General features: G+C 52.7%; 1 protein-coding gene and 1 long non-coding RNA gene across 3 annotated transcripts; one reads left to right on the top strand and one right to left on the bottom strand.

The window, feature by feature from the left end:
* The first annotated feature begins 813 nt into the window (after nucleotides 1-813).
* LOC105468318 (transmembrane protein 119) lies at nucleotides 814-13776 on the top strand. Of its 2 annotated transcripts, none has more exons than XM_071071179.1 (2): nucleotides 814-2221; nucleotides 11236-13776. In XM_071071179.1, the coding sequence occupies exon 2, from the start codon at nucleotides 11250-11252 to the stop codon at nucleotides 12090-12092; it is 843 nt and encodes a 280-aa protein (XP_070927280.1). In that variant the 5' UTR covers nucleotides 814-2221; nucleotides 11236-11249; the 3' UTR covers nucleotides 12093-13776. The 2 variants fall into 2 exon arrangements, with proteins under 2 accessions (XP_070927280.1, XP_011716705.1); XM_011718403.2 differs by lacking the exon at nucleotides 814-2221 and adding an exon at nucleotides 4862-4983.
* A 4647-nt stretch (nucleotides 13777-18423) lies between these two features.
* On the bottom strand, nucleotides 18424-21826 carry LOC139356524 (uncharacterized). The gene is made up of 3 exons (XR_011608504.1): nucleotides 20703-21826; nucleotides 19947-20537; nucleotides 18424-19404 (listed from the first exon to the last, which is right to left on the bottom strand). It is a non-coding gene; the product is annotated as an uncharacterized lncRNA (long non-coding RNA).
* Nucleotides 21827-27734: the final 5908 nt, after the last annotated feature.

The raw sequence follows: 27734 nt of genomic DNA on the forward strand, positions 1-27734 counted from the left end.
TTTGTAGAATGAATGAAATCAGTGTACTAGAGCATTGGAGTCTTAGTGCTGGCAGGCTTGTGCCAAGCATCTAGTCTAACCCCACATTTAGCTGCGGCCCAGAGAAAGGCAGTGATTTGCTCCGTTGCCCATAGTTTTTGCCTGAGCTAGGGCTGGGACTCCGGGCTCCTTTATTGCCTCTGATCAGTGACTGACATTGTCATTGTTCTGTCCTCAGATTGTGGGTAGGGATGCTCAGTTTAAGGACAGCCTGTGTGTGTGTGTGTGTGTGTGTGTGTGGTGTGTGATGTGTGATGTGTGGTGTGTGATGTGTGGTGTGTTGACATGGTGGTAAAGCACTTCAACAGGACAGAGGGAGTAGGGGCCCTATTTTGGGGAACGGGCCCCTTGGGATGGGGGTGGTCCCATTTCCAGATTTTCTGACACGGGCGCTGGGGCAGAAGAAGAGGGCTCGGACCTCCCAACACGCTAACTGATTCTGGGCAGGTCGCACCACCACGAACCTCAGTTTCTGTGTTCACCAAATGGGCTTCCTGCATTCATTCAGTTCCCCACAAGACATAAAGGGCCTGCTGTGTTTGAGGCACAGTGCTGGGGGGGGAACCCAGTGCTTTGCGGGTGGATGATTCCAGCCGTATAGGGAGCCAGTAATATAATATTCAACGTGGGGTGGCAGTCAGAATAATGCCCCTCCCCATAAGGATGCCCACAGCCTAATCCCTGGAACCTGGGAGTATGTTACCTTTTTTTTTTTGGATTTGAGGTTGTGCTCTGTCACCCAGGCTGGAGTGCAGTGTCATGATCATAGCTCACACTGCAGCCTTGAACTGCTGGGCTCAAGCAATACTCCCACCTCAGCCTCCTGAGTAGCTGGGACCATAGGGATGTGCCACACCCAGGTAATGTAAAAAAAATTTTTAGAGACAGGAGCTTACTAGATTGTCCAGGCTGGTCTTGAACTCCTAGCCTCAACTAAGTCTCCTACTCAGCCTCCTGAGTAGCTAGGGTTACAGGTGTGAGCCACTGCACCCAGCTGAGCGTGTCACACCTTATTTGGCAATAGGGATTTGCAGATGTGGTTAAATTTGAAGGGGTGGCCTGCCCCTCCACACCTGTGGGCGTTTCTCGTTAGGTGGAACGAGAGACTTGAGAAAAGAAATGAGACACAGAGACAAAGTATAGAGAAAGAAAAAGTGGGCCCAGTGGACCGGCACTCAACATACAGAGGACCCATGCCGGCACTGGTCTCTGAGTTCCCTAGTATTTATTGATAATTATCTTTACCATCTTAAAGATAAGGGCGTGGCAGGATAATAGGATCATTGTAGGGAGAAAATCAGCAGGAAGACATATGAATAAAGATCTCTGTGACATGAATAAGTTTAAAGGAAAATGCTGTACCTTGATATGCATATGCAAACATCTCCATAACCTTTTAGCAGCATTGCGCCAGCAAGTCCCACCTTTTGCCGTAAGGCGGTTTTCTCCTATCTCAGTAAACAGAGCACACAATCGGGTTTTACACCGAGATGTTCCATTGCCCAGGGACCAGGGACCGGCAGGAGACAGATGCTTTTCTCTATCTCAACTGCCAACAACCGCCAAAAGGCCTTCTTTCCTCTTGTACTAGTCCTCCTCAGCACAGACCCTTCATGGGTGTCAGGCTGGGGGATGATCAGGTCTTTCCCTTCCCATGAGGCCATATTTCAGACTATCACATGGGGAGAAACCTTGGACAATACCTGGCTTTTCTAGGCAGAGGTCCCTGCGACCTTTGACAGTGTACGTGTCCCTGGGTACTTGAGATTAAGAGAATGGTGATGACTTTTAACCAGCAAGCTGCCTTCAGGCACTTGTTTGACAAAGGCACATCCTGCACAGCCCAAAATCCATTAAACCTTGAGTCACCACAGCACATGTCTCTTGCAAGGACAAGGTTGGGGGTAGGGTCACAGATTAACAGCATCTCAAATACAGAACAAAATGGAGTCTCTTATGTCTACTTCTTTCTATATAGACACAGTAACAGTCTGATCTTTCTTTCCTTTCCCCACAAAATTAAGGCTCGTAGGGAGATTATCCTGGATCATCAGGGTGGGGCCAATGTCATCACTAGGGGCCTTCATCGTGGGAAAGGGAACCAGAAGAGAGACTGGCCAGGAAGGTGGAGGAAGAAGCCTAAGACCCAAGGAATGCCAGCAGCTTCTAGAATCTTGAAAAGGTAAAGAAACAGATTATCCCTCAAAGACTCCAGAATGAACGCGAGCCCTGTTGACACTTTGATTTTTAGCTTCACGAGGCCTGTTTGGGACTCTTGACCATAAGAATTGTAAGACCACGAATGTGAGTGGCTTCTGGCCTCTAATCTGTGGTCATTTGTTACAGCAGCAACAGAGAACTCATACCCTTGGCCTTGGCCTGTGCTTTTGACATCGCCGAGCATGTGCATGCTCCCTAGCTCCTCTGCCTTCCCTCGCCAGCTTCCGAATAGTAGGGAGTCTCCATCTCCATTTTTACAGAGGAGGAAACAGAGGCTCCATGTGGGGCAGGACATGGTGGAGGCCGGATTTGAAGTGGGTCTGTCTGCCTCTTGCTGGATGGATGAATGAATGAATGAATGCATGCATGCAAGGGGCTGCTAATCCGTGGGACTCCTTAGGTCAACCAGGCATCCTGGTTCCAGGGCCTGCCACTGACTCACCTCAGAATCCTGCCTGAACCATTAGAACTCACCTGCCTCACTTTCCCCCTCTGTGAAATGAGGCTCCAACTCCTATTCAAGCTACTATCATTGGGGGCATTGTGAGGCCACAGATCCCAGAAGGAACCCTCCAAACCCTCACTGACTCTCTATTGCCTCCTAGGTGACCTTCCAAGACTTTAGCCCAGCTCCTGCCAATGTCTCCAACCCTTACCACCCCTCCTTCAGGGGGATGCTCTGCCTAGGAGGGAGAAGCACAGAATGAGGGGAAGGGGACAACGAGAGGCTCCCTCAGGCTGGGCCTCCAGGGCCACCTGTGCAGGGAGCAGGCTGTATTTGGGTTGGTTGTGTCCCTGCTCCTCGACATCCCAGGGTCCCCAGACTACAGCCCTCAAAATGTTGGGTAAGGTCTTCTTCCCCTGCTGGTGGGCCCTGGGGGAGGTTTGGCTGCCCCTGCCCACCCCATGTCTGGTCTAAGATAGGTCAAGTAGGCCTGGAACACCCCTGGCCACCTTAAAGTGGGTGCGGCCGCTACAACATGTCTGTGGGTGGCCACTTGCCCCGGGGACATGTGTGTGCGTGAATGTGTGTGTGTGTTTATTGGTGGATGGTCCCCTGTTCCCTGCCCCGGGTACGTGTGTGTGCGTGAGTGTGTGTGTGCGCGTTTATTGGTGGATGGTCCCCTGTTCCCTCTAAGATGCAGGGTTTGGGGTGAATTCCAGAGAAGATGGGAAAGTCTCTAATTTTATTTCCCAAGCAAATGACTGTCCCAGTTTTCTGGGGGTGAGTGAGGGCTGCTGGGACCATTGCAGGGAACAATGACAATCTAGGTTTGGTTCCTACTCACAGTGCACACAGTCATCCTTCATGCACTCCCCTGTTCCAGACCCTCACTGGCTCCCTGCTGCCTCCTGGATGACCTTCCGAGACTTTAGCCCAGCTCCTGTCAATGTCTCTGACCCTTACTATGTGATCCTCTCTTTGGTCCATGCTCCAGCCTAATCTAATTGCAGTGGCTTGTGTGTGGTGGCATTCCCAGCCACCACACCTTAACCCACGCCAGTCCTTCCATGCAGAATGCCTTTCCAGGGCCTGCTTTGCCCGCTTCTACTCATTCACAGGCATACCCTCCAGGATGGCTTCCTGCCTCTTTGCCTTGGGTGATCGATCTCTCTGTCTTGGGGTTCTCTGAGCCCTTGACCTGACCCCTTTCTGTTTGCTAAAAAAGTAATTTACCTCTGTGTCCTTCTCCCTGGGAGTCTGTGAGCTCCCCAAGGCTGGGCTGTGCCTGATTCACCTCTGGAACCTGTTTAGCACAGTGTGTGGCCTGCTACAGGCGTTCCTTGAGCACTTCTGGATGAATGCAGGAATGAATTAATTAATTAATTAATGCAAGGGGCTGCTAATCCACAGGACTCCTCAGGTCAGCCAGACGTCCTGGTTCCAAGTCATCTCAGGACCCTGCTTGAACCATTAGAACTCACCCTGCCTCACTCTCCCCCCTCTGTGAAATGGGGCTCCAACTCCTATTCAAGCTACTATCATTTGGGGACATTGTGAGGCCACAGATCCCAGAACATCAGAGTCAGAGGTAGCCCAGAAAGCTTCCCACCCATCCCTACAAATGGGAAACTGAGGTCTGGAGAGGGAAGGGCAGAGCTGGGCTCCCTATCTCAGGCTCAGACCCACCATCAGGCCTCTCTCTAAAACTAATCCCAGCTTCCACGCTGCACCCTGAGCCTGGAAGCCTGAGCCACACAAGGACGGGGAATTTTCCTTCCCACTTGCAGAGGCCTCTGAATCTTCCTGACCTTGTCCCCTTTGGAGGGTATTGGGGAGCAGGGTGGGCAGAATCCCAGCTCGCTGTCTGGGGGAGCGCTGCAGGACAGCCTTGTCTGTCTGTCTGTCTGTCTGTCTGTCTGTCTGTCTGTCTGTCTGTCTCAGCCTGCCCTGGGGACCCGAGGTCAGGGAGGAAGTGCCGCATCTGGTCTTCCCCAGAGCGGGAGTGTGAGCGAGGGTGGGATTGCGTGTGGCCCGAGAGTAGCCCCTCCCCTCCCCCTGTCCCCACCCCAAACCCTCTTAATGAAATCAAGCTGGCCCTGCGGCCCAGCCGGGAAGGGAGGAAGGAGGAGGGACGGGAGGAGGGACGGGAGGAGGGAGGGCGGGCAGGCGCCAGCCCAGAGCAGCCCCGGGCACCAGCACGGACTGTCTCTCCCAGCCCAGGCGCCCCCCACTCTCGCTCCATTCGGCAGGAGCACCCAGTCCTGTGCACCAAGGAACTGGTGAGTCCTGGGGTCCCCTCCTCTGTCCTGAGAGCCTGGGGCTGTCTTGGAGCTTAGGGACTGGGGACTGTCGGGGCACTCTGGGGGACCTCTCTAAGTGTGTGTGGGCTTTGAGTGTGTGTTTGGTGTTGTATGCACGAGTGTGGTGGAATCTGAGTCCCATGTGCGGTGCTGCGGTGGGCCGGGGTGGGCCAGGGTGCTGTGTGTGTGCAGCTGGGGCCTTGGTGTAGGGGGTGTGTTGCTCCACTTCTCTGCAAGTGGACGCCAGGCTGTTGCTTCCAGGATCCGTGTGAGGGTGATGTGGACGGTATTGTCCTGTGTGCGGGGATCGGCTGTGTGTCAGGGGGTTGTGTATGTGTATGTGTTGTGTGTCCGTGTGTGTTCTCTGTGTATTGTGTGCATGGGCCATGAGAGCGCTGTCGGGTGTCTCGGTGCTGTGTGAGTCGGTGTGCCCGTGTTGTGTGTCTTTATATTGTGTGTCCATGCTGCTGCTGCTGCTGCTGTGTGTGTGTGTGTGTGTGTGGAGGGGAGCTGTGCCCATCCAGACCTCCAGGGGTCCAGGTCCCTGTCCTCGGCTGGCCCTGGGGTCAGGGGCTTGTGCAGCGCTCCAACCAGAACCTCCTCCCCCACACAAGGCCACTAATTGAAGCCAGGTTTCCAAGGGCCACCCCTCCCCCAAAGGCCACCAGTCTCTTGGTGGGGGTGGGGCAGCCCCCGGCCCCCTACCTTCAAGTCTTGGGGTCCCCAGGCCTCAGGGGTGGATCTGCACTCCTCCACATACTCAGGACCGTCTTAGGGCATTTGTCACACTTACACACCGCCAGCCCTGTCTGACATGTCTCCAGGCGGGGAGTCCTGGGCAATCACGTGGTACCTGCTAATTGGCACCCACTATGCGCCAGGCACGGCCGCATCTTGTCCTAACAGCAATCCAGGGAGGTGGCTCTTATCCCCATCATATGGATATGGAAACTGAGGCTCAGAGAGGTGACATGCTCAGCCCAAGGACACATAGCCGGGAAGTGACCTCCTCTGGGATATACCAAGACAGGCTTCTCTGTCCAGGGCTCTGCCAGGCTCACCCCTGACTTGCTGTGACCTGGGCAGGCTGTTTCCAGTCTCTGTACCTGAGTTGCCTCTAGGGTGAAGCAAGAAGCATTGGGCCTGACCCCAGCTCCTAATGGCCTGTGAGATTCTGAGTCCTTGAAAAAATTAGGGTCCAGTGGGGAGGTAGGAGGTACCTGGCAGGCAGAATGATGACTTCAGAGTTGTCCAGGACAGTGCTTCATTTCACAGATGGGAAACTGAGGCCCAGAGAGGGCAGGGGCCATCCAGGGCCACACAGCCATCTTTTTTGAGGCTCTGCTGGCTGCCGGTGGGGCCGGGTCCTCCACACATTGCCCCCGCCTTTCCCTGGAAGCCAGGAGGGGTTGTGGGGTGCAAGGGACTCTGAGAGTCAGGGTCTCAGCCTTAAAGAGCCAGTGGCAGTTTGCGTGTTCCCCTTTCTTGCCCTCTGCCTCCGACTTCGTGTGTGTGTGTGTGCTGCGTGTGTGTGTGTGTAGGTATATGTGTGCACGTGTATGTGTATGTGTGTGCATGTGTGTGTTTGGCTCCGAATTCCTCGGCGGCCAGAGCTGAGGAGGTTTCACTGAACGGGGTGAAAAGGTCGGTCTTTCCCTGGGCGGTGGCCGGAGCAGACAGTGAGCGCATGTTCCCATCCGGCAACGGTGCTCATTCGTCGGCTCAGGGTGGGAAATTGCTGGCTGAACCTGGAGCTCGGCTAGGGAAGGAATTCAGCTACCCCTGACCCCATCTTTCCTCGGGGCTCAGCTCCTCCGCACCAGGCACTCCCTGAAAGTTGTCTCATGTGTCCCTAACAGCTCTGAGAGGTGCTACCTGTGGTCACCCTTTCCCAACTTACGGATGGGGAAAGTGAGGCCCACAGGAGCCGGGTGTGTGTGTGACCGCAGAGCTGGACGCGATGATGCTGGGATCGTTGACCCAGCCAGAACTGGAGTGGGTCTCCAGACACCACTGGTCCCAGCTGCCCTCTGCAGTGAGAAGTGGTAGTTGTTGCCCTGAAAGCTGTCTCCTGGGCTTGACTGGGGGTGGGAGTCAGGGAGGTGACTGGCGGGTCACAGACCCCAAAGCTCAAGGTTGTCTGTAGGAGGCTTTGCTAACAGGTACCAGAGAGGGCAGGGGGCCTTTCCTCATTTAGCCTCTGACAGGTGACGTCCACCAGCGGGAATGAGCCACTCCTGGCTCACAGTGTGTGGTGTGTGCAGGTGTGTGTGGTTGTGTAGGTGTGTGTGTGGTGTGTATGGTTGTATGTGGAGTGTATGCATGTGTGTGGTGTGTGCGTGTGTGTATGACTGTGTGTAGTATGTGAATGTGTGTTTAGGGGTGTATGTGTGTGGCATGTGTGTGCGTGGTGTGTGGGGTGTATATGGGTATGTGTGGTGTGTGTGCATGGTTGTGTGTGGGGTGTGTGTGCATGTGTGTATGATTGCGTGTGTAGTATGTGCATGTGTGTATATGGGTGTGAGTGTGTGGCATGTGTGTGCATGGTTATGTGTGGTGTGTGTTCATGTGTGTGTATGATTGTATGTGTAGTCTGTGCATGTGTGTATATGGGTGTGTATGTGAGTGTGTGGCATGCGTGTGCATGATTATGTGTGGGATGCGTATGGGAGTGTGTGTGTGAGTGTGTGGCATGTGTGAATGGTTGTGTGTGTGGTGAGTGTGCATGTGTGTGTATGGCTGTGTATGGCTGTGTATGAGTGTGGTGTGTGTGAATGTGAGTGTAAACTCCTGGGATCAGATAGAGGAAGGTTCAGATCTCAGCTCAGCTACTCACCATCTGTGTGTCTTTGGGGAAGTAACTGTCTGTCTCTGAACCTCCGTTTCCTCATCTGTAAAATGGAAATGATAAAGCTTCCCCAGGGCTCCTGTAGGATTAAAGGCATGAAGAGGGCTTAGATGAGTACCCGTGAGGAAAGCATGGGCGACCAGCTCAGCGACCAGCTCATTTAAAATGAGTCCCTGCTGGGCGTGGTGGCTCAAGCCTGTAATCCCAGCACTTTGGGAGGCCGAGACGGGCGGATCACGAGGTCAGGAGATCGAGACCATCCTGGCTAACACGGCGAAACCCCGTCTCTACTAAAAAATACAAAAAAAAACTAGCCGGGCGAGGTGGCGGGCGCCTGTAGTCCCAGCTACTCCGGAGGCTGAGGCAGGAGAATGGCGTGAACCCGGGAGGTGGAGCTTGCAGTGAGCTGAGATCTGGCCACTGCACTGCACTCCAGCCTGGGCGACAGAGCGAGACTCCGCCTCAAAAAAATAAAAAATAAATAAAATAAAATAAAATGAGTCCCTGAGAAGCGTTGTCTCTTTTATAAAAAATTGAAATAATTTAATGTATTTCATAGAGACGGAGGTTTCCTTATGTTGCCCAGGCTGGTCTTGAACTCCTGGGCTCACGTGATCCTCCCAAGTAGCTGGGACTATAGGCAGATACCACCAGGCCTGGCTCATTTTTAATTTTTTTTGTAGAGATGGAGTCTTACTATGTTGCCCAAACTCCTGCCCTCAATCAATCCTCCGACCTCGGCCTCCCAAAGTGCTGGGATTACAAGTGCGAGCCGCCACACCTGGCCAATTTTGCCTCTTTTTATGTCCTGGAATTATTTTTAAATTGTTTTTGCCATCTAAGCCAGTTTATTCACATTTACATCAGCACAATTAATTTCTTTTTTTGTTTTTTGTTTTCTTTTTTTTTTTTTTCTGAGACAGGTTCTTGCTCTGTCACTCAGGCTGGAGTGCAGCGCCAACTCCGCTCACTGCAGCCTCAACTTCCCGGGCTCAGGCGATTCTCCCACCTCAGCCTCCTCGGTACCTGGGACCACAAGTGTGCGCCACTATGCCTGGCTAATTTTTGGTGTTTAGTAGTAGAGACAGAATTTTGCCATGTTGACCAGGCTGGTCTTGAACTCCTGAGTTCAGGTGATCCTCCCACCTTAGCCTCCCAAAGTGCTGGGATTACAGGCATGAGCCACCACACCCAGCTGATGCAATTAATTTCAATGAAAGCTGTGTCACGGAGAAGCCTCAGGTGACCTGGAACAAACCCCTAAATGGCCCACCCTGGTTCCTACCTCACCTTCAGAATCCTCATGGTACTTGTGGGGAAGGTAGCGTCCTCTGCTTCACCAAGCAGGTTCTGAGGCCCAGGTGCTAGAGATGTGACCACAGCCAAGGCCTTGGGAACCTGACTTCCTCCTCCAGCCCGGAACTTGCTGGGTGACCCTAGGCCTGCCCTTTGCCTTCTCTGGGCCTCTGTCTCTCCACCTCAGTCCCCTCAGGCCTCAGGACAGGCGATCCTAAGGCTCTTCTGTGTTGGAGCTTCTAGACCCAAGCCAGCTTCCGGGACCTGAGCCCTCTGCTGGGCCGGGCAGGGGCTCTCAGAGGACAGCACAGTGAATTGTCCCTGGGTTTGTCTGAGCAGCTGGGAGCCCCCAGCTCACACTGGCTTGGAGAGTTAGTGTTTTGAAACTCAGCTCCGGCCGGGCGCGGTGGCTCAAGCCTGTAATCCCAGCACTTTGGGAGGCCGAGGCGGGCGGATCACAAGGTCAGGAGATCGAGACCACAGTGAAACCCCGTCTCTACTAAAAATACAAAAAATTAGCCGGGCGCGGTGGCGGGCGCCGGTAGTCCCAGCTACTCAGGAGGCTGAGGCAGGAGAATGGCGGGAACCCGGGAGGCGGAGCTTGCAGTGAGCCGAGATCGCGCCACTGCACTCCAGCCTGGGCAACAGCGTGAGACTCCGTCTCAAAAAAAAAAAAAAAAAAGAAACTCAGCTCCTCTGTCAACTCTGGCTATGAGGAATTAATTCATCAGCTGGGCTGTCTGGGCCAGGTGGCGTCTTGGGGTTCACCCAGGAGCAGCCTTCCATCAGGGCAGGGAGGCCCCCGGCTCATCTGGTTTCCATCTAGTGGGGGTGGGGCGCATCCGCAGCTCAGCTTTGTCTCGGGAACCAGGACTTCTCCACCCTGGGGCCCATCCTGGCTCCTGCTTGGAGCCTGGGGGTGAGGGCAGCCACGGGGGGGGGGGGGGGGCTGTCCATGCATGCCCCTGGCATCCATGACCACTGCCTAGCACAGAGACCTGGAGGCTTCAAACTCTAATGTTTTTCTTTTTTTTTTTTCTTGAGATAGGTTCTCACTCACTCACCCATGCTGGAGTGTGCAGTAGTGCAATCTCGGCTCACTGTACCTGCCTCCAGGGTTCAAGTGATTTTCCTGCCTCACCTCCTGAGTAGGTGGGATTACAGGGGCATGACGCCATGCCCGGCTGATTTTTGTATTTTTAGTAGAGATGGGGTTTCACCATGTTGGCCAGGCTGGTCTCGAACTCCTGACCTCAGGTGATCTGCCCATCTCGGCCTCCCAAAGTTCTGGGATTATATAGGTGTGAGCCACTGTGCTCGCCCAGCTAGGAATCTTTTGCAGAATAAGGTAGAGCTGGGCTGGGGGAAGGTTTGAGAAAGCCCCTGAACCACCAGGATGTGGCTGCGTGGAGCCACTTTGGCTGCCCAGTGCGTGGGGACGAGACCCTGAGGGGAACAGGACCACAGAGGGGCTGGAGGCTGGAGGGAAGGGTCCCAGGGTTGTGGGTAGGGGGTGAGGTATCACTCAGCGACCTCAGTCACTCACTTGGTTTCTCACTTACTCCGCCCTGCCATCATTTCTTCCTTTCTGCTTGGGCCCAGACCCAGCTCTTCCCTGGCAAGTCACCATGTCCCTCTCAGCCTCAGTTTTTTCATCTGCAAAATGGGCCTAATCATAGAACCTCCCACACTGGGCAGTGATCAGGATTCATTGAGAAATTCCATGTAAGAAACTTAAAATAGTGGCTGACACATAAAGCCATGGAAGTGTAAGTTATCATTATTAATTCAGCCAAGTCAGTCCAGGTATGTTTATTGAGCACTTACTGTATACCAGATATGGGGCCAAACCCTGAGGAGGCCAAGATGAATAAGATTCAGCCTCTGCCCTCCGGGACCTCCAGGGAAGTGGGGGAGCACATCTGTACCCTACACCTGAACCAACGGGGCTCAGGCCCCGGGAATGGAAGGGACTTGCAGGAAGGTGTTTCGTGCTCCCTGTTCCTCCTGGGGGCTCGTGAGCCTGTTTCTGAATCCTGACGCTCTCGAGTCCCGCCATGACTTCTCTCCTCCCTCCTGTCTCACAGGTCCTGGGGGCACCATGGTTTCAGCGGCAGCCCCCAGCCTCCTCATCGCTCTGTTGCTGCTCCTGGGGTCTGTGCCCGCTACCGACACCCGCTCTGTGCCCCTGAAGGCTGCGTTCCTGGAGGACATGGCAGGTAGTGGGGAGGCCGAGGGCTCGTCGGCCTCCTCCCCGAGCCTCCCGCCACCCTGGACCCCGGCCCTCAGCCCCACATCGTTGGGGCCCCAGCCCACACGCCTGGGGGGCCCGTCACCCCCTACCAACTTCCTGGATGGGATCGTGGACTTCTTCCGCCAGTACGTGATGCTGATTGCTGTGGTGGGCTCCCTGGCCTTTCTGCTGATGTTCATCGTCTGTGCCGCGGTCATCACCCGGCAGAAGCACAAGGCCTCGGCCTATTACCCGTCGTCCTTCCCCAAGAAGAAGTACGTGGACCAGAGTGACCGGGCCGGGGGCCCCCGGGCCTTCAGTGAGGTCCCCGACAGAGCCCCCGACAGCCGGCCCGAGGAAGCCCTGGATTCATCCCGGCAGCTCCAGGCCGACATCTTGGCCGCCACCCAGAACCTCAAGTCCCCCACCAGGGCTGCACTGGGCGGTGGGGAGGGAGCCAGGATGGTGGAGGGCAGGGGGGCGGAGGAAGAGGAGAAGGGCAGCCAGGAGGGGGACCAGGAAGTCCAGGGACATGGGGTCCCAGTGGAGACACCAGAGGCGCAGGAGGAGCCGTGTTCAGGGGTGCCTGAGGTGGCCAGTGAGGGCCAAGGGGAGCTGGAAGGGTCTCTCTTGTTAGCCCAGGAAGCCCAGGGACCAGTGGGTCCCCCCGAAAGTCCCTGTGCTTGCAGCAGCGTCCACCCTAGTGTCTAATAGTCCTCCTGGGCTGCCAGCCCTGACTGTCGGGGCCCCAAGTGGTCACCTCCCTGGGCATGAAAACACCTTCAGCCCTGACTGCTTCCTGAGACTCCCTCCTTGGCCACCTTGTGGTGCCAATCCCAGCATGTGCTGATTCTACAGCAGGCAGAAATGCTGGTCCCCCGGAGGAATCTCACCAAGTGCCATCATCCTTCACCTCTGCAGCCTCAAAGGGCTATATCCTAAAGCACAGCTCCCCTGACAAGGTGAGGGAGGGCATGTGTCCCTGTGACAGCCAGGATAAAACATCCCTCGAGGCTGGGTGCGGAGGCTCATGCCTGTAATCCCAGCATTTTGGGAGGCCAAGTCCAGACGTCGCTTGAGACCAGGAGTTCAAAACCAGCCCTGGCAACATTGCGAGACCCCCATCTCTACAAAAACAAAAAACAGTCCACTAAATCAGCCACATCAACCGGGAATCATGTCACAGGTCATTCCTGGGGCAAACATCACTGCTTTTCCATCAAGGGAGCAAAGAATAAGTGGGAGTTTTGGAAGAGTTTGGATGACAGACGCTGAGATGCCCAGAGTTTGTAAGGCAACATGCAGCCTGGCGTGAAGCAATATTTTGGAACTGCAAATGATCCCCCTCTTGTGTCCTTTCAATCCTGAATATTTTAGTGTTATTCTGCCTGTACTTAGAGCTCCAGCAGCAGAAGTGGGTGTGGTTAATTAGGACACTTCTGTGAGAGGACCCCCCCCCCCCCCCCCCCCCCCGCATACATCATGACAGGTCCCTAAATGAGCATTTCCCAAACTAGATTCCCTGAGGCACTCTTCGGAAACAAGATTTTTTTTTTTTTTTTTTTTGAGACGGAGTCTTGCTCTGTCACCCAGGTTGGAGTGCAGTGGTGCAATCTTGGCTCACTGCAACCTCCACCTCCCAGGTTCAAGCGATTCTCCTGCCTCAGTAGCTGGGATTACAGGTGCCCACCACTACGCCCGGCTAATTTTTGTATTTTTAGTAGAGATGGGGCTTCACCATGTTGGCCAGGCTGGTCTGGAACTCCTGACCTTCAGGTGATCCACCTGCCTCGGCCTCCCAAAGTGCTGGGATTACAGGCACGAGCCACCTGGCCCAAACTGCTTTTTAAAACAGCTACAGGGTAAAATCCTGCAGCACCCACTGGAAAATACAGCTCTTAATTTTCCTGAAGGTGCCCCCCTGTTTCTGGTTGGTCCAGGATTAGGGATGTGGGGTGTAGGGCATTTAAACCCTCTCAAGAGCTCCCCAAGCACCCCCTCCCTGGGGGTGAGCTGCTCATCCTGCTACTGCTGCTGGGATGGGGTGAATGAATGGAACTCTTCCTATCTGGCCTCCAAAGCAGCCTAGAAGCTGGGGGCCTGTGTTTGTATGGACCTCCACCCTGGGGGAGTCTGAGGGGCTGGGGGAGGGTTTCTGACGCCCAGCCTGGAGCAGGGGGGCCCTGGCCACCCCCCGTTGCTCACACATTGTCTGGCAGCCTGTGTCCACAATATTTGTCAGTCCTCGACAGGGAGCCTGGGCTCCGTCCTGCTTCAGGGAGGCTCTGGTGGGGGTCCTTTCCCTCATCCCTCCATCTGGGGCTCCCCCAACCTCTGCACAGCTCTCCAGGTGCTGAGATATAATGCACCAGCACAATAAACCTTTATTCTGGCCTGAAGTCTCACCGGTTTTTGGGGACTGGGGGGAATGAGCCTGCTGGGGAGAGGCTCTTGCATGGGGATGGGGACAACTTTCTGGGGAAACACATCAGCCCAGCCCTGGAGGCTGAAGGGACAGATTGATGTGGGAAAGAAAGGAAAGACCAGTGCTCCTGAGGAATGGGCTGGAACTCACGTCCCCAGCGGTGGAGCACCGGCTCTGGACTTGTAGCCACACAGACCCAGGTTCCAGGCCCAGCTCTGCACTTACTGTGGCCATGGGAGACTCACTCACCTCTCTGTTTGCCCTGCAGGTGTTTGAGGACTGGGACAGGTCTCATGGACAATGCCCCCCTCACCGCACCCTTGGCTGGGAATGGGGGTAGGAGGCAGCCCTGGCCCTGCAGTCAGCCTCTGCCTTTTGTCTCCCCACCCACCAACCTCCTCTTGGTCTTTGATGGCAAGTTCCTGCAGCGACTTCTTCCCCGCACCCTGGGCCTCAGGAGCTGCCAGCTGGAATCCAGATGTGGCTGGGGCTGGGAGCATGTGCTGGGTCCCTGGGGTTGGGGGGCAGTGGGCCATCCCCTGCAGCCCCTCCCCTCCACCGACCCCACCTCCACCCAGAGGGGGCCCCCAAGGTTTGGGTTTCATCACATACAATGGCCTCTGTCTCACTCAGTGGGGAAGGGCCCTCCCTTCCTCAGCCCAGCCAGGCCTGCGGAGAACAGCAGGAGGGTGGAAGAGGAATACCTGTGTGTGCTGCGTGGCTCTGACCAAATCGTTCAACTTCTCTGGGTGTCACGGGCTGTGATTTCTTCTTGTTCCCAGGCTCCTGTGGGATCTTAGGTGTTGTAACTGGGAAGTGCATGAAGCTTCCCTTGAATACACAAAAATCTAGTAAAACAGGAGCAGTCATTAGAGACCCTGGGGGAGCAGGCGGAGGTGAGCTCCCTGATCAGCGGGTCCAGTCTGCAGCCTTCCACTAATGCCCAGCGGGACCCTCTAGAGGACATGGAGTTCGTGACCTCAGCCATAGCCTGTGACCCCCAAGATTGGTAGGGGGTGGATGAACGAGGTGTCCCAAGCACCACAGCAGTTCACCTCTGAGCTTTTACAGCTGCTGTTCCTTCTGCCTATAACACCGTTCCACCCCTCCCAACTCCCTGCCGCCTTGCTAACTCTCCCTTATCCTTTAGCTTCTGGCCTAGATATCCCTTCTTCCTGGGAGCCTTCCCCGATAGCTTCCACCCCGCCCTCCTTCCACAGTCCCTTGGCTCAATGATAATAATGGCTTCCAATTAATGAGCCCCTGTTATGTGCCAGGCCCTGCTCTCAGTACCTGGCATCATTAACTCGTTGAGACTTGCAGCCCTCTGAGGTGGGCACTGTTATTATTCTCATGTCACAGATGTGGAAACTGAGGCCCAGAGAGGTGATGATGTCGGCTGCCCAGGTCCCAGAGCCAGGATTCCAGCCCAGCAATCTGATCCCAGCGTCTGAATTCTCCCCTGGGCTCTAATGCTTCTTTGAAGAATGAACGAATGAATGAATGAATGAATGAATGAATGAATGAATGAATCTCTTGGGAAGGGGACAGCAGGGCTTCTCTCCTGCTTAAAGCCACTCCCATCTGCTCTTACATCTGCTATGGGGTTACCTAGAAGGGGCATTTTATGGGCACACATCTGACTGGGCACAAGTGAACACTGAGAGAGGTGGTTGCCAGAGGGTAAATAAACAGGGAGGGAGATTTGGGTTTGAGGCTGGGGGAGAGGGTTCCACTGTTCTCAGGGGCTGAGGAGTCTGCCAGGGCCTGAACAGTCCCCCACTGTCTCCAGGCTTGTAAAACGGCACAGCTGCCCCCAGCCTGTGAGTCTGTCCCTGAGCCAGGCCTGCTGTCATTCTGAAGGGGGAGGGGGAGGAGCAGCAAAACTGCCCCAAGGCCTCAGCCCCAGCTCAGGGTAGAGATGGGGGATTCTGGTCAACTGTGTGGGTGCTGGGGGTGCTAAAGGGCCACTGGTTGGAAGCGGGACTCCTTCCCAGCCCCTTGCTCTGCTCTGATCAACCCAGGAGGGCTGGGCGTTCCCTGGCTGGGGTCAAGTCAAAGGTGAGAGCAAGATCGGGCAGTGGGCACATCTGTGCTGGGCACATAGTCTTTAACCCTCTTGTGATGTTTAAGGTGGTTCTGGTCCCATGGTCACCTTGTCGGAGTTTAGTCCCAGCTCCACTCTTTCTGAGCTGTGGAGCCTTGGGCAAGTCATCTCACCTCTCTGGGCCTCCGTTTTAATGTGCGTAAAGAGGGAATGACCCTATCCCAGGTAGCAGAGGTCTCCACCTACACATCGGGATGACCTGGGAGTTTAACAAAATGCTGGCTCCTAGCCAGGTGCTAGGTGGCTCACACCTATAATCCCAGCACTTTGGGAGGCCAAGTCGGGAGGATCACTTGTACCAGGAGTTCGAGACCAGCCTGGGCAACATACGGAGACCCTGTCTTTAAAATAGTAATAATAATATATATCCAGGAGTGGTGGTGGGCACCTTTGATCCCAGCTATTTGGGAGGCTAAGTTAGGAGGATTGACTGAGCCCAGGAGGTTGAGGCTGCAGTGAGTCACAATCGCACCACTGCACTCCAGCGTCAGTGACAGAGAGACCCTGTCTCAAAAAACAGTTGACATCTAGGCAGGATATGCTGGCTCATGTCTGTAATTCTAGTACTTTGGAAAGTTGAGGCAGGAGGATTGCTTGGGCTCAGGATTTTGAGACCAGTCTGGGTAACATGGTGAGACCCCATTAAAATTAAAAAATTAAAAAATTAAAATACTAGCTCCCGGGTCCCACCTAGACCGATGACATCAGAGTCTCTGAGGATACAGCTGAGGAATTGTTACTGCCAAGATGCAAAGTCCACAAGGAGAGAGGCCTGGAAGTTGGCCCACCACTGCCTCTCTTGCGCTTGGCATGGTTCCTGGCACACAGTAGGGGTTCTGTGTGTGTATATGTACAAGTGTGTAAGGCTGTAGGAGGTCATATGAATCAATGTACCATACATCCCTAACCATATTTAACCCTCACTGCATTCCCCACAGAGAGCTGAGCAATATCAGTACCCATATTGCACAGATGAAGAAATTGAGGCTCAGAGAGTTGCAGTGACTTTCCTGAGGTCACACAGCCCAGCAAAGCTGGGATTCGAACCCAGGTCTGTCTAGTTTCTCAAGGCTATTCAGCTGCCTCATTTTAGAATGTATCTATGATCTGAAGGCCAAGCCCTCCACTATCGGTGCAGTGGGGTGTATGTTTCATCATTGGTCCTGCATTCCTTTTTCGGCCTCCCCAGTCCTCCTTCTCCCGGGGATGTTGACTGTGGGTCACGCCTGTCCTGGTTCTCATTCACACACGCCTAGAATCATCCAATCTACTCCTGTTGGGATTAATTAACCCTCTGGGTTCTGAGGTGGCCCAGGAGAAAGTAACAGGTTCATAGCTTCTTTGATTTCCAACCATGACTATTTCATCAGCACCTACTATGTGCCAGGTATTGGGAACGCAGTGTTAGCAAAATAGACCTGAAGTTGTATTCTAGTGGAACAGATGAAAATTAATCAAAGAATGATCTAGACGCAGCTACAGTGATTAATAACAGAAATAGCTGCCATTTGTAAAAGGGCTATTATGCATATGGCTGGTGCTTTGCCAATAACATTTTTTACAGCTTTACCGAGGGTTAACTGACACAGAATAAAATGCATATATTTAAAGTGTACAATTTGGCCAGGCCCAGTGGCTCATGCCCGTAATCCCAGCACCTTGGGAGGTCAAAGCAGGAGGATCACTTGAGGCCAGGCATTCAAGACCAGCCTGGCAATGTAGTGAGACCGCCCCTCCAACCCCATCACTACCAAAAAAAAAAAAAAAAAAAATTAAATTAGCCAGGGCCGGATGCTGATGGCTATGCCTGTAATGTCAGTGCTTTGGGAGGCTGAGGTGGGAGGATCCCTTGAGACCTGGAGTTTGAGACTAGCCTGGGCAACATGGTGAAACCCTGCCTCTACAAAAAAAAAAAAAAAAATTTTAGCTTGCATGGTGGTGCATGTGTAGTCCCAACTACTTGGGAGGCTGAGATGGGAGGATTGCTTGAGTCCAGGAGGTTGAGGCTGCAGTGAGCTGTGACTGCACCACTGCACTCCAGCATGGATGACAGAGCGAGACCTTGTCTCAAAAAAACAAAAACAAAAAAGAAACAAACAAAAAAACCCCCAACTGGGCGTGGAGGCTCACGCCTGTAATCCCAGCACTTTGGGAGGCCGAGGCAGGTGGATCACGAGGTCAGGAGATTGAGACCATCCTGGCCAACATGGTGAAACCCTGTCTCTACTAAAATACAAAAATTAGCTGTGCATGGTAGTGCATGCCTGTAGTCCCAGCTACTCAAGAGGGTGGGGCAGAAGAATCGCTTGAACCCAGGAGGCGAAGGCTGCAGTGAGCCGAGATCGCGCCACTGAGCTCCAGCCTGGTGACAGAGTGAGACTACATCTCAAAAACAAACAACAACAACAACAGCAACAACAAAAAGTGTACATTTTGATGATTTTGGACATGTGTTTACACTAGAACCGTCATCACAATCAAAATAATGAACATTCCATCACCTCCAGAAGTTCCTTGGTACCCCTTCATAATCCTTCCTTACTCTTCCTTCTCATCCTTCCTCCCTCCCCTAATGACCAGGCAACTATTGATTTGCTTTCTGTCACTATGAATGGTTTTAATTTTTCTGGAATTTTCTACAAATGGAAACATACAATGTATGTTGTCTTTTCTGCCTGGCTTCTTTCACTCTGCATAAATGTTTTCAGATGTATTCATATTTTTGTATGTATCAATATCTCACTCCTTTCCATTGCTGAGTAGCATTCTGTCGTATGGATGTACCACAATTTCTTTATCCATTCACCTGCTAATGGACATTTGGATGGTTTCCAGTTTGGGGATATTACAAAGAAAGTTGCTATGAACTACTAATGTTATTTGATATTTTTCCTCACAACATTCAAGATGAGCTGATCACTCTTTCTCTCCATTATACAGATGAGAATAATGGAGGCTCAATGGAGGCTCAGAGGGGTCAGGTGACTCATCCGACATCACACAGCCAGTAGTTGAAGTGTTGAACCTTAAAGAGTGGGGATGTGTGAGCTGAAAGTGACTTTAGGGAAACTTCTAAGGTTCAGAGGGCGTCAGCATCGCTTGAGACCCCCGAGTGCTGTTTTAGGTCTGCAGGTGATTCTGATGTACTAAAGTTGAAGATGCCAGCCCTTTATTTTATAGGTGGGCATGTGAGGACCAGACAGGGGCTCGGGTGGGGCAGAGTTGGGCAGGAATCAGGTCTCTTGTGGGAAGTCTTGAGCTGTGTCCAGCTCTGCACTGCTTCCTCCTTGGTTCTTCATCTATTTTGGGAGAAGTATCTTCATCTGTCTGGAGTGGGACGAGGAATTGCCATTTTTTCAGGAGGTTTTAATTTCAGAATTCCTTTGGCTGCTCAGAAATAGCAGCAGGGATTTGGTGATGGCTCCAGGGCCCGGGAGGTTTCCCGGCAGCTGCTCCCTCTCCCCAGGGGCGTCCAGGGTTTATGGCAGCAGCTGCAAAGCAAATAACAGCCCTGCTCTTAAATCCACTCTGGTCAGGGACACTGATGCCAGAGGCCCCTGGGATGTCTACCACCCACTGGGGCCCTGTAGTGACACCTGGGGGTGCCCTGGGAGGCTGGAGAGTTCAGACTTGGGGGTGACCACCTGCAGCCTTTCCCTCAGAGTTTGGGGAGTCAGGCCCAACCGGCAGAGCTGGAGGGGGAAGAGGAGGGATGGGAATTGCATTCTTCTTCTTCTCCCTCCGGGGATCACAGAGGTCAAAGATTACAGACAGTAAAGGGCAGAGGGAGGTAGAAGGGCACTGGGGCCACAGCCCCTGCCCTGCCTCTCCTCTCCCCGCAGAATACAGTGAGGCTAAGAAATATGGGTGCACTTTACAAATGTTCCCAGAAGTGTGTATGGTGGTTAGGGGTGCAGGGCTTCAGATGCCCTAGGCTGGAATCCTAGTTCTACCATCTCCCCTGGAGAAGTCACTTAACCCCTATGGGCCTGCATTTCCTGATCTGTGAAATGGCAATAATGGTGGTACTTACCTTGGAGTGTAGATGAGGTGAGATTTGAGTTCATTTACTTAAAGTGCTTAGAATGGGCTCCCTGTGGGAATGTAAGCTGTGGTTAGCTGTGAACTGTGAAGTGCAGTGCCCGCAGAAGGGCAAAGGGAGAAACTTCTGTTTCTAAACAGCCGGCTGTTCTAAAGTCACCTTTTCTTTCCAGGTCTAGTTTAGAAGCTTCAGAATCATAAGATCAGTATTCTCAGATGCTTGAAACTTTACAGTCTTAACATCTTTTTACAGGGGGTAGGGCAGTGGAAGTGATGGAGACGCCAGAGCAGGGCCAGGAGCCAGGGAAGACCTGCAGACCCCAGGGAGGGGTGAAGAATGTGGCCGGAGAAGGGACAGGTTCCCTCTACCCTCTGGGTGGCAAAAAAGCCCTCCAATCCATGCATGCCTCTGCAGGGGCTGTGCATCCAGTGAGGTGAGGGGTCACGCCTCAGCTGTTCCCTGTTTTCCTCTGGGGTGCGGCTTAGATGTTGTCTGGGCCAGTGTAGCTGGAGATGTAGTAGGAGACAAGTGTGGGGGAGCCCAGAGGCTAGGGCTGGTCTGGGGCAGGCGCCAGGGTTATTTCTGGGTGGAAAGAGAAGGGGGATCCAGCTGGGTTAATGACCAGGTGATCTGGAACTTCCCCCTTCCCTTTGTTTTGTTCCCATCTATATAAACTTGTCAGCATGCACCCTAGGTAGCAACGTCCTCCAGGCCCAGTGGGGGAAGAGCACAAGGTGTCTGACTCACCTCCCAGGAGACTTGGGTTCAAATCCCAGCCTTTGAGTTCCACATCAAGGCTGTGATGTGGAGCAACTTGGGCCTCCTCTTGGAGCCTCAGGACTTCACCTGGTCCTGAGGTCCTGCCCTGTTGGGGGCCCCGAGGAGAAAATGCTGGTGGGGTGTGTGGCCCAGGGCCCAGGATGGAATAAGGGCGTTTCTGATGATCCTGCTGCCCTGAGGAAGCTCCAAAGAGCACGCTGCCTCCCTCGGGCAGTTCTGATCGGGGAGACTGGGTGGCTCCTCCTCCAAGCCCTGCTGCTTAGAGTCCAGTGTGGAGCTAGGTACCCAGTAGGTGCTCAATAAATGTTGAGAAGGGAATGCTATGCCCTCTTCAAGGCTGGGCTCTCAAACGAGGAGCAGAGGGGATGCAGGAGATGCGTGGCATCAAAGGTGTAGGATATCTCCTCTGCACCTGCCTCCAGAGGGCGGCTGTGATGAGGGGCTCAGGGAAACCCCCTCGACCCCCATACGTCCTGCCTCTGTCCTTCCTCAGCGTTTAAATCTCACCATTAGAATTTCTATCACTTCTATCACTTCTGTGCACCAGGCATGGCACTAAGCACTTTCTATACATTGGGTCCTCACAAAGCTGCGGGAAGCACCGCTGTTATCCACCTTCTACAGAGGAAGGTGCGGAAGCTCAGAGAGGTGAAGTGGCATGCCCAAGGTCACACAGCCAGAAAGTGCCTGCGCCCAGCTTTGAACCTTTTGGGGTTGTTGGACCCTGTAGCACTAACCACTGCTCCACCGTGGCTGCAATCCCATGAATGAATGAATGCATGCATGTATGCATGAATGAATGAATGGGGGATGGGGCCCACGGCTAATGTATCCGACGTCTGAGTGGCCCCACAGCTCAGTCGGCAGCAGCAGATGTCTTCACAGCTGCCGGGGACTGCGTCCCTTGTGGTCCGCCCGGAGGCTTTGACCACAAACGCCTCCGCTGGGCTGAGCCCTTCTTGTCTGTTCACAAACTGCACATGTGCGCACCCAGCCCGGGAGGAGAACCCAAGCTGGTGGGTCGTCTAGCATCCTAGCCCCGCGAAGGATGACCCAATGGGCTGCTGTTTATCCCTATCTTACAGCGCCGGAAGCCCACGGCAGTTGAAGTGGCCTGGCTGGGGGCTCGTGGCTGGCGCATGACCACGCAAGGCCTGCTGGACTCATACTCTTACTCCCGCTCCAGGCGCTGCATGCGGAAGGTGCTGAGTGTCCACGGAGTCTGGAGTCCAGGACGGGAGCCCTGGGGCTCTCCGGAATCCCACATGGAGGTGGGGGGTGGGCGGGGTCCCTGGGCAGGTCCTGGCCCTCAGTTGGGAGCCCCAGGGTGGAGGTCTGGCCCTGCCCCCTCCCTGGCTGTGCCACCTGGGGCAGGTTGCTTACCCTTTCTGGACCACAGCTGGACAGAGGAAGGGAAGAATGAGGCTTGTGCTGGATTTCAGGGAGCTGATGAGTCCCAGACGCTGTGTTCCAGGGCAGTATTATGGTTAGCGCTGGAGGAAAAGGAGATACAGGGTGGCATTTTTCCCTAAATGAAAAGAATTGGGCCAGGCATGATGGCTCAGGCCTGTAATCCCAGCACTTTGAGAGGCTGAGGCAGGCAGATTGCTTGAGTCCAGGAGTTCGAGCCCACCCTGGGCAACGTGACAAGACCCCATCTCTACAAAAAAATATAAAAATTAGCTGGGCATGGTAGCGCATGCCTGTAGTCCCAGCTAGTCAGGAGGCTGAGGTGGGAGAATCACTTGAGCCCGGGAAGTTGAGGCTGCAGTGAGCTGTGATTGTGCCACTGCACTCTAGCCTGACAACAGAGTGGGACCCTATCTTAAAAAAAAAAAAAAAAAATCACTCAATTCTTGCACCAAGTCTCAGGAGAAACTGGACTCTTTCCTCACTTTAATCCATCCCAGAGAGATCAGCTCCTCTGCCCACCCACTATTTTAAGAGACTCCTAGGAGAAACCTAGTTCCTTTGGTCCTTTCTCCATGATCTCACAACCCCTGACTCTCCGGAAGTTCTTTCTGCTATACAGCCTAAGTCAAGCAGGGTGGGCCAAAGGCCGGTTTCCCCACATTCTGGCCTGCAGCAGAGCTCTGGCTGGAGGACTGGGCCAGCTATTGAGGAGCCAGTTAGAAACACTCTTGAATTCTTCCCATGACCTCTCATAAGATAAGAACATCTTGTCCTTGTTCAGATCTGATTCTTCGTACTGTCTGGTTTGGAGCAGACTGGGATGGAGATAAATGTCTTTCTTGGAGAGTCACATGGCTGCATCCACCTAGTATTGTAAATGTGCTGCCTTTTGACCCAGAAATTCTTTTCTGGAACTTCCCGGCAAAAATACTTGTGCTTGGATGCTAAGATGGGCACACAAGGATGTTCATGCCAGTGTTGTTCAGAATAAGTGAAAAGAAAGGGCTAGGCTGGGTGCAGTGGCTCTCTCCTGCTATCCCAGCACTCTGCGAGGCTAAGGTGAGAGGATCACTTGAGGTCAGGAGTTCAAGACCAGCCTGGCCAACATGGTGAAACCCCATTTCTACTAAGAATACAATAATTAGAAGGGTGTGGTCGCAGGACTCTGTAATCCCGGCTACTTGGGAGGCTGAGGGAGGAGAATCTCTTGAACCTGGGAGGTGGAGGCTGCAGTGAACTGAGATCACACCACTGCCCTCCAACCTGGGCAACAGCGCAAGACTCCATCTTAAAAAAAAAAAAAGAATAAGTGAAAAAAAAAAAGCAAAGCACCCATGTGCCCATCAGTGTAGGGGGGTTGAAGAAACAGTCATCTCGTCCAGTGAGAGGCTCAGGGCTTTGACTCTTTTTGTTTGTTTGTTTGAGATAGGGCCTTGCTCTGTCACCCCAGGTTGGAGTGCAGTGGTGCAATCATAGCTCACTGCAACCTCGATCTCCCAGGCCCAAGTGATCCTCTCATCTCAGCCTCCCTCAGAGTAGCTGGGACCACAGATGCATGCCATCATGCTTGGCTAATACTTTTTCTTTTTAGTAGAGATGGGGTCTTGCTATGTTACTCAGACTGGTCTCAAACTCCTGAGCTCAAGTGATCCTCCTGTCTTGGCCTCCCAAGGTGCTGGGATTATGGGCGTGAGCCACCACCACACCTGGCCAGGGGCCTTTCTCTTATGGAGCTCTGGCGTCTCTGGCTTCTCCCCAGTGAATTACCTGTTTCTGTCTGTCGTCTATACTTGCATTGGTTGTGTACCAGTGATTTTCAACTTTTTTGAGGCACAGAACCCTTTGTTCAAATAAACGAATCCTAACATGTAAGTCAAATGAAAGTAGAGCTAAACCCTTGAAAGGGATGGGATACCAAGGCTCACTTCCCTTTACCCCCATAGGGGCCTCAGGCTCAGTGAAGCATAGTTTGCAGACAGTTGTTCTAGTCCCTCCACTCAAGCTATGGATGGGAAACTGAGACTCAAATTGCTCAGAAAGGTCACGGCCAAGGCCAGTCTCTAGTCCAGGTCACCTGACCCTGTCCAGTGCTCATTCAAGAATGGTCTCTAGGTAGATGATCGAAGCATTCACAGAAAGGAAGATTTACCACTTCCTTTCTATACTCTTCACTTTATTTATATTTTTATGTGCCTTATTGTAATCACTAAAACGTCTAATTCAATAGAGTGCTGGTTGTGGTGGTGGTAGAGGTGGAGGTAGTGATGATGAAGGGGAGGGAGACAGTGGTAGTGGAGGTGCAGATAGTAATGATGGTGGTTGTGGAGGTCGTGATGGTGGAGGTGATGATGGAGGTGGTGGTGATGGTGATGGCAGAAGTGTTGGTAGTAGAGGTGGAGGAAGAGGTGGAGGTGGAGATGGTGGCTGTGATAGTAGTGGTGGTGTAGGTGGTAATGGTGGAAGAGGTGGTCATGGTGATCATTGTGGTAATGGTGTTAATGGTGGTGGTGGTGGTGGTGATGGTAGAGGTGATGGTGAAGGTGGAGGAAGAGGTGGTGGTGAGATGATGAAGTGGTGGTGGTGGAGACAATGGTGGAGGTGGGGAAGGAGGTGGTTGTGATGGTGGCAGTGGAGGAGGTGACAGTGGAAATGGTTGTAATGTTGGTGGACATAGTGGTGATGGTGATGGTGGTGGAGGTGGTGGTAACAATGGTGGTAGAATTGGTAATGGTGGAGGTGGTGGTGGTGGTAGAAGTTATGGTGGTGATGATGAAGGTGAAATAGGTGGTGGAGGTGGAGATGGAGAAGGAGGTGGTGGTGGTAGTGGTCGTGGTGGTGATGGTGATGGTGGTGGTGGTGGTGGTGGTGGTGGTGGTGGTGATGGTCGTGGTGGTGATGGTGATGGTGATGGTGGTGGTGGTGATGGTGGCGGTGGTTGTGGTGGTGGTGATGATGATGGTAGTGGAAATGGTGGTGGTGATGGTGGTTGTGGTAGTGGTGATGATGGTAGTGGAAATGGTGGTGATGGTGGTGGTGATGGTGGTGGTGACGGAGGTGGTTGTGGTGGTGGTGGTGGTGGTGATGGTGGTGGTGATGATGGTACTAGTGGTGGTGGTGGTGGAGGTGATGGTGGTAGTGGTGGTGGTGGTGATGGTGGTGATGGTGACGGTGGTGGTGGTATAAGTAGTCATGGTGATGGTGATGGTAGTGGAGGTGGTGATAGTGGTCACGGTGGTGGTAGTTGTGAGCACCATTCCTTGTTCCTGATCTTAATGGGAATGCTTCCAAAGGTTTGCCAGTGGGCAAGATGTTTGCTGTAGTTTTCTTGTCAATGTCCTGTATCAAGTTAAGGACATTCCTTTCTCTTCCTAGATTGCCAAAATTTTGTCACAAATGGGTATTGAAGCTGATCAAATGTTTATCCAGACCTACTAAAATGATGATACAGTTTTTTCCTCACTGTGGGAAACTGGATAAAAACACCCTCAGGCAATCTGAACAAGCTGGTTTTGTCTCAAGCATGGAACCTCCCTTCCTCTCTTTCACTTGCCCCATTTCTTCCTCCCTCCCTCAAATGCAGACACTGTAAGAGGCCTGAGGAACCGAGCAGAAGAGGAGGGTGAGGCATCAGAATAGAAATGATCTCCGCACGCTGGGTCAGCGCTTTTGCCAGCCTCGCTTCTGCTGCTGTTTCCTGTGCTAATCCCAGGAGGGGCACAGCTTCCCCCAGTTGTTCCAGACAGAGCCGGAGACATTCTGAGGTTGAGTTAAAACGCTGCTGGCAGACAGGAGAGGAGGGGATCTTGAAGCCTTGCATTCCTCTCCGGGACGCTGGGGGCTGGGCGGGTGTGTGGTGGGCGAGGAATTTTTCTTGCGGAAGAGTTGATTTGGGATGTGGGGAGAAGGCCTGGTTGCTAGGCAGAATCAGCAGAGATGAATCATATTCTGGCATGAGCTGGTTATTGGCTAAAAGGAGAAGTTATCCAAGTCTGTGGAATCTTTTTGTTTGAGCTGGAAGGAAATATGGTTCATCACATGCAGTCCCTTAGGTTTGCAGAGAAAACTGCATATACAGAGAGGGAGAGAGATTTGCCCAGGGAATTAGAAATGGATCTCTTGCCTCTGAGCTTTCTCCAGGCCCCTGACTATGGCTGAGGGCCTGGGGCAAACAAGAGAGTTTCAGGAGCATCACCCTGTGCTGCTATTGTATAAGGAGCACCCCATGTGCTGTTATTGTATTAGGAGCACTCCCTATCATTCTATAAGGAGCATGTCCTGTATTGTATAAGGAGCGCCTCCTGTGTTGTTATTGTATAAGGAGCGCCTCCTGTGTTGTTATTGTATAAGGAGCGCCTCCTGTGTTGTTATTGTATAAGGAGCGCCTCCTGTGTTGTTATTGTATAAGGAGCGCCTCCTGTGTTGTTATTGTATAAGGAGCGCCTCCTGTGTTGTTATTGTATAAGGAGCGCCTCCTGTGTTGTTATTGTATAAGGAGCGCCTCCTGTGTTGTTATTGTATAAGGAGCGCCTCCTGTGTTATTGTATAAAGAGCGTCTCCTGTGTTGTTATTGTGTAAGGAGCACATCCTGTGTATTGTATAAGGAGCGCCTCCTGTGTTGTTATTGTATAAGGAGCGCCTCCTGTGTTGTTATTGTATAAGGAGCGCCTCCTGTGTTGTTATTGTATAAGGAGCGCCTCCTGTGTTGTTATTGTATAAGGAGCGCCTCCTGTGTTGTTATTGTATAAGGAGCGCCTCCTGTGTTGTTATTGTATAAGGAGCGCCTCCTGTGTTGTTATTGTATAAGGAGCGCCTCCTGTGTTATTGTATAAAGAGCGTCTCCTGTGTTGTTATTGTGTAAGGAGCACATCCTGTGTATTGTATAAGGAGCGCCTCCTGTGTTGTTATTGTATAAGGAGCGTCTCCTGTGTTGTTATTGTATAAGGAGCGCCTCCTGTGTTGTTATTGTATAAGGAGCATCTCCTGTGTTGTTATTGTATAAGGAGCGTCTCCTGTGTTGTTGTTGTATAAAGAGTGGCTCCTGTGTTACTGTATAAGAAGCACCTCCTGTGTTGTTATTGTATAAGGAGCGCCTCCTGTGTTGTTATTGTATAAGGAGCGCCTCCTGTGTTGTTATTGTATAAGGAGCACATCCTGTGTATTGTATAAGGAGCGCCTCCTGTGTTGTTATTGTATAAGGAGCGTCTCCTGTGTTGTTGTTGTATAAAGAGTGGCTCCTGTGTTACTGTATAAGAAGCACCTCCTGTGTTGTTACTGTATAAGAAGCACCTCCTGTGTTGTTATTGTATAAGGAGCGCCTCCTGTGTTGTTATTATATAAGGAGCGTCTCCTGTGTTGTTATTGTATAAGGAGTGTCTCCTGTGTTGTTGTTTAAAGAGTGGCTCCTGTGTTACTGCATAAGGAGCACCTCCTGTGTTGTTATTGTATAAGGAGCGCCTCCTGTGTTATTGTATAAGGAGCGCCTCCTGTGTTGTTGTTGTATAAAGAGTGGCTCCTGTGTTACTGTATAAGGAGCACCTCCTGTGTTGTTATTGTATAAGGAGCGCCTCCTGTGTTATTGTATAAGGA

Source organism: Macaca nemestrina, chromosome 10 (assembly GCF_043159975.1).
Source record: "Macaca nemestrina isolate mMacNem1 chromosome 10, mMacNem.hap1, whole genome shotgun sequence".
NCBI lineage: Eukaryota > Metazoa > Chordata > Mammalia > Primates > Cercopithecidae > Macaca > Macaca nemestrina.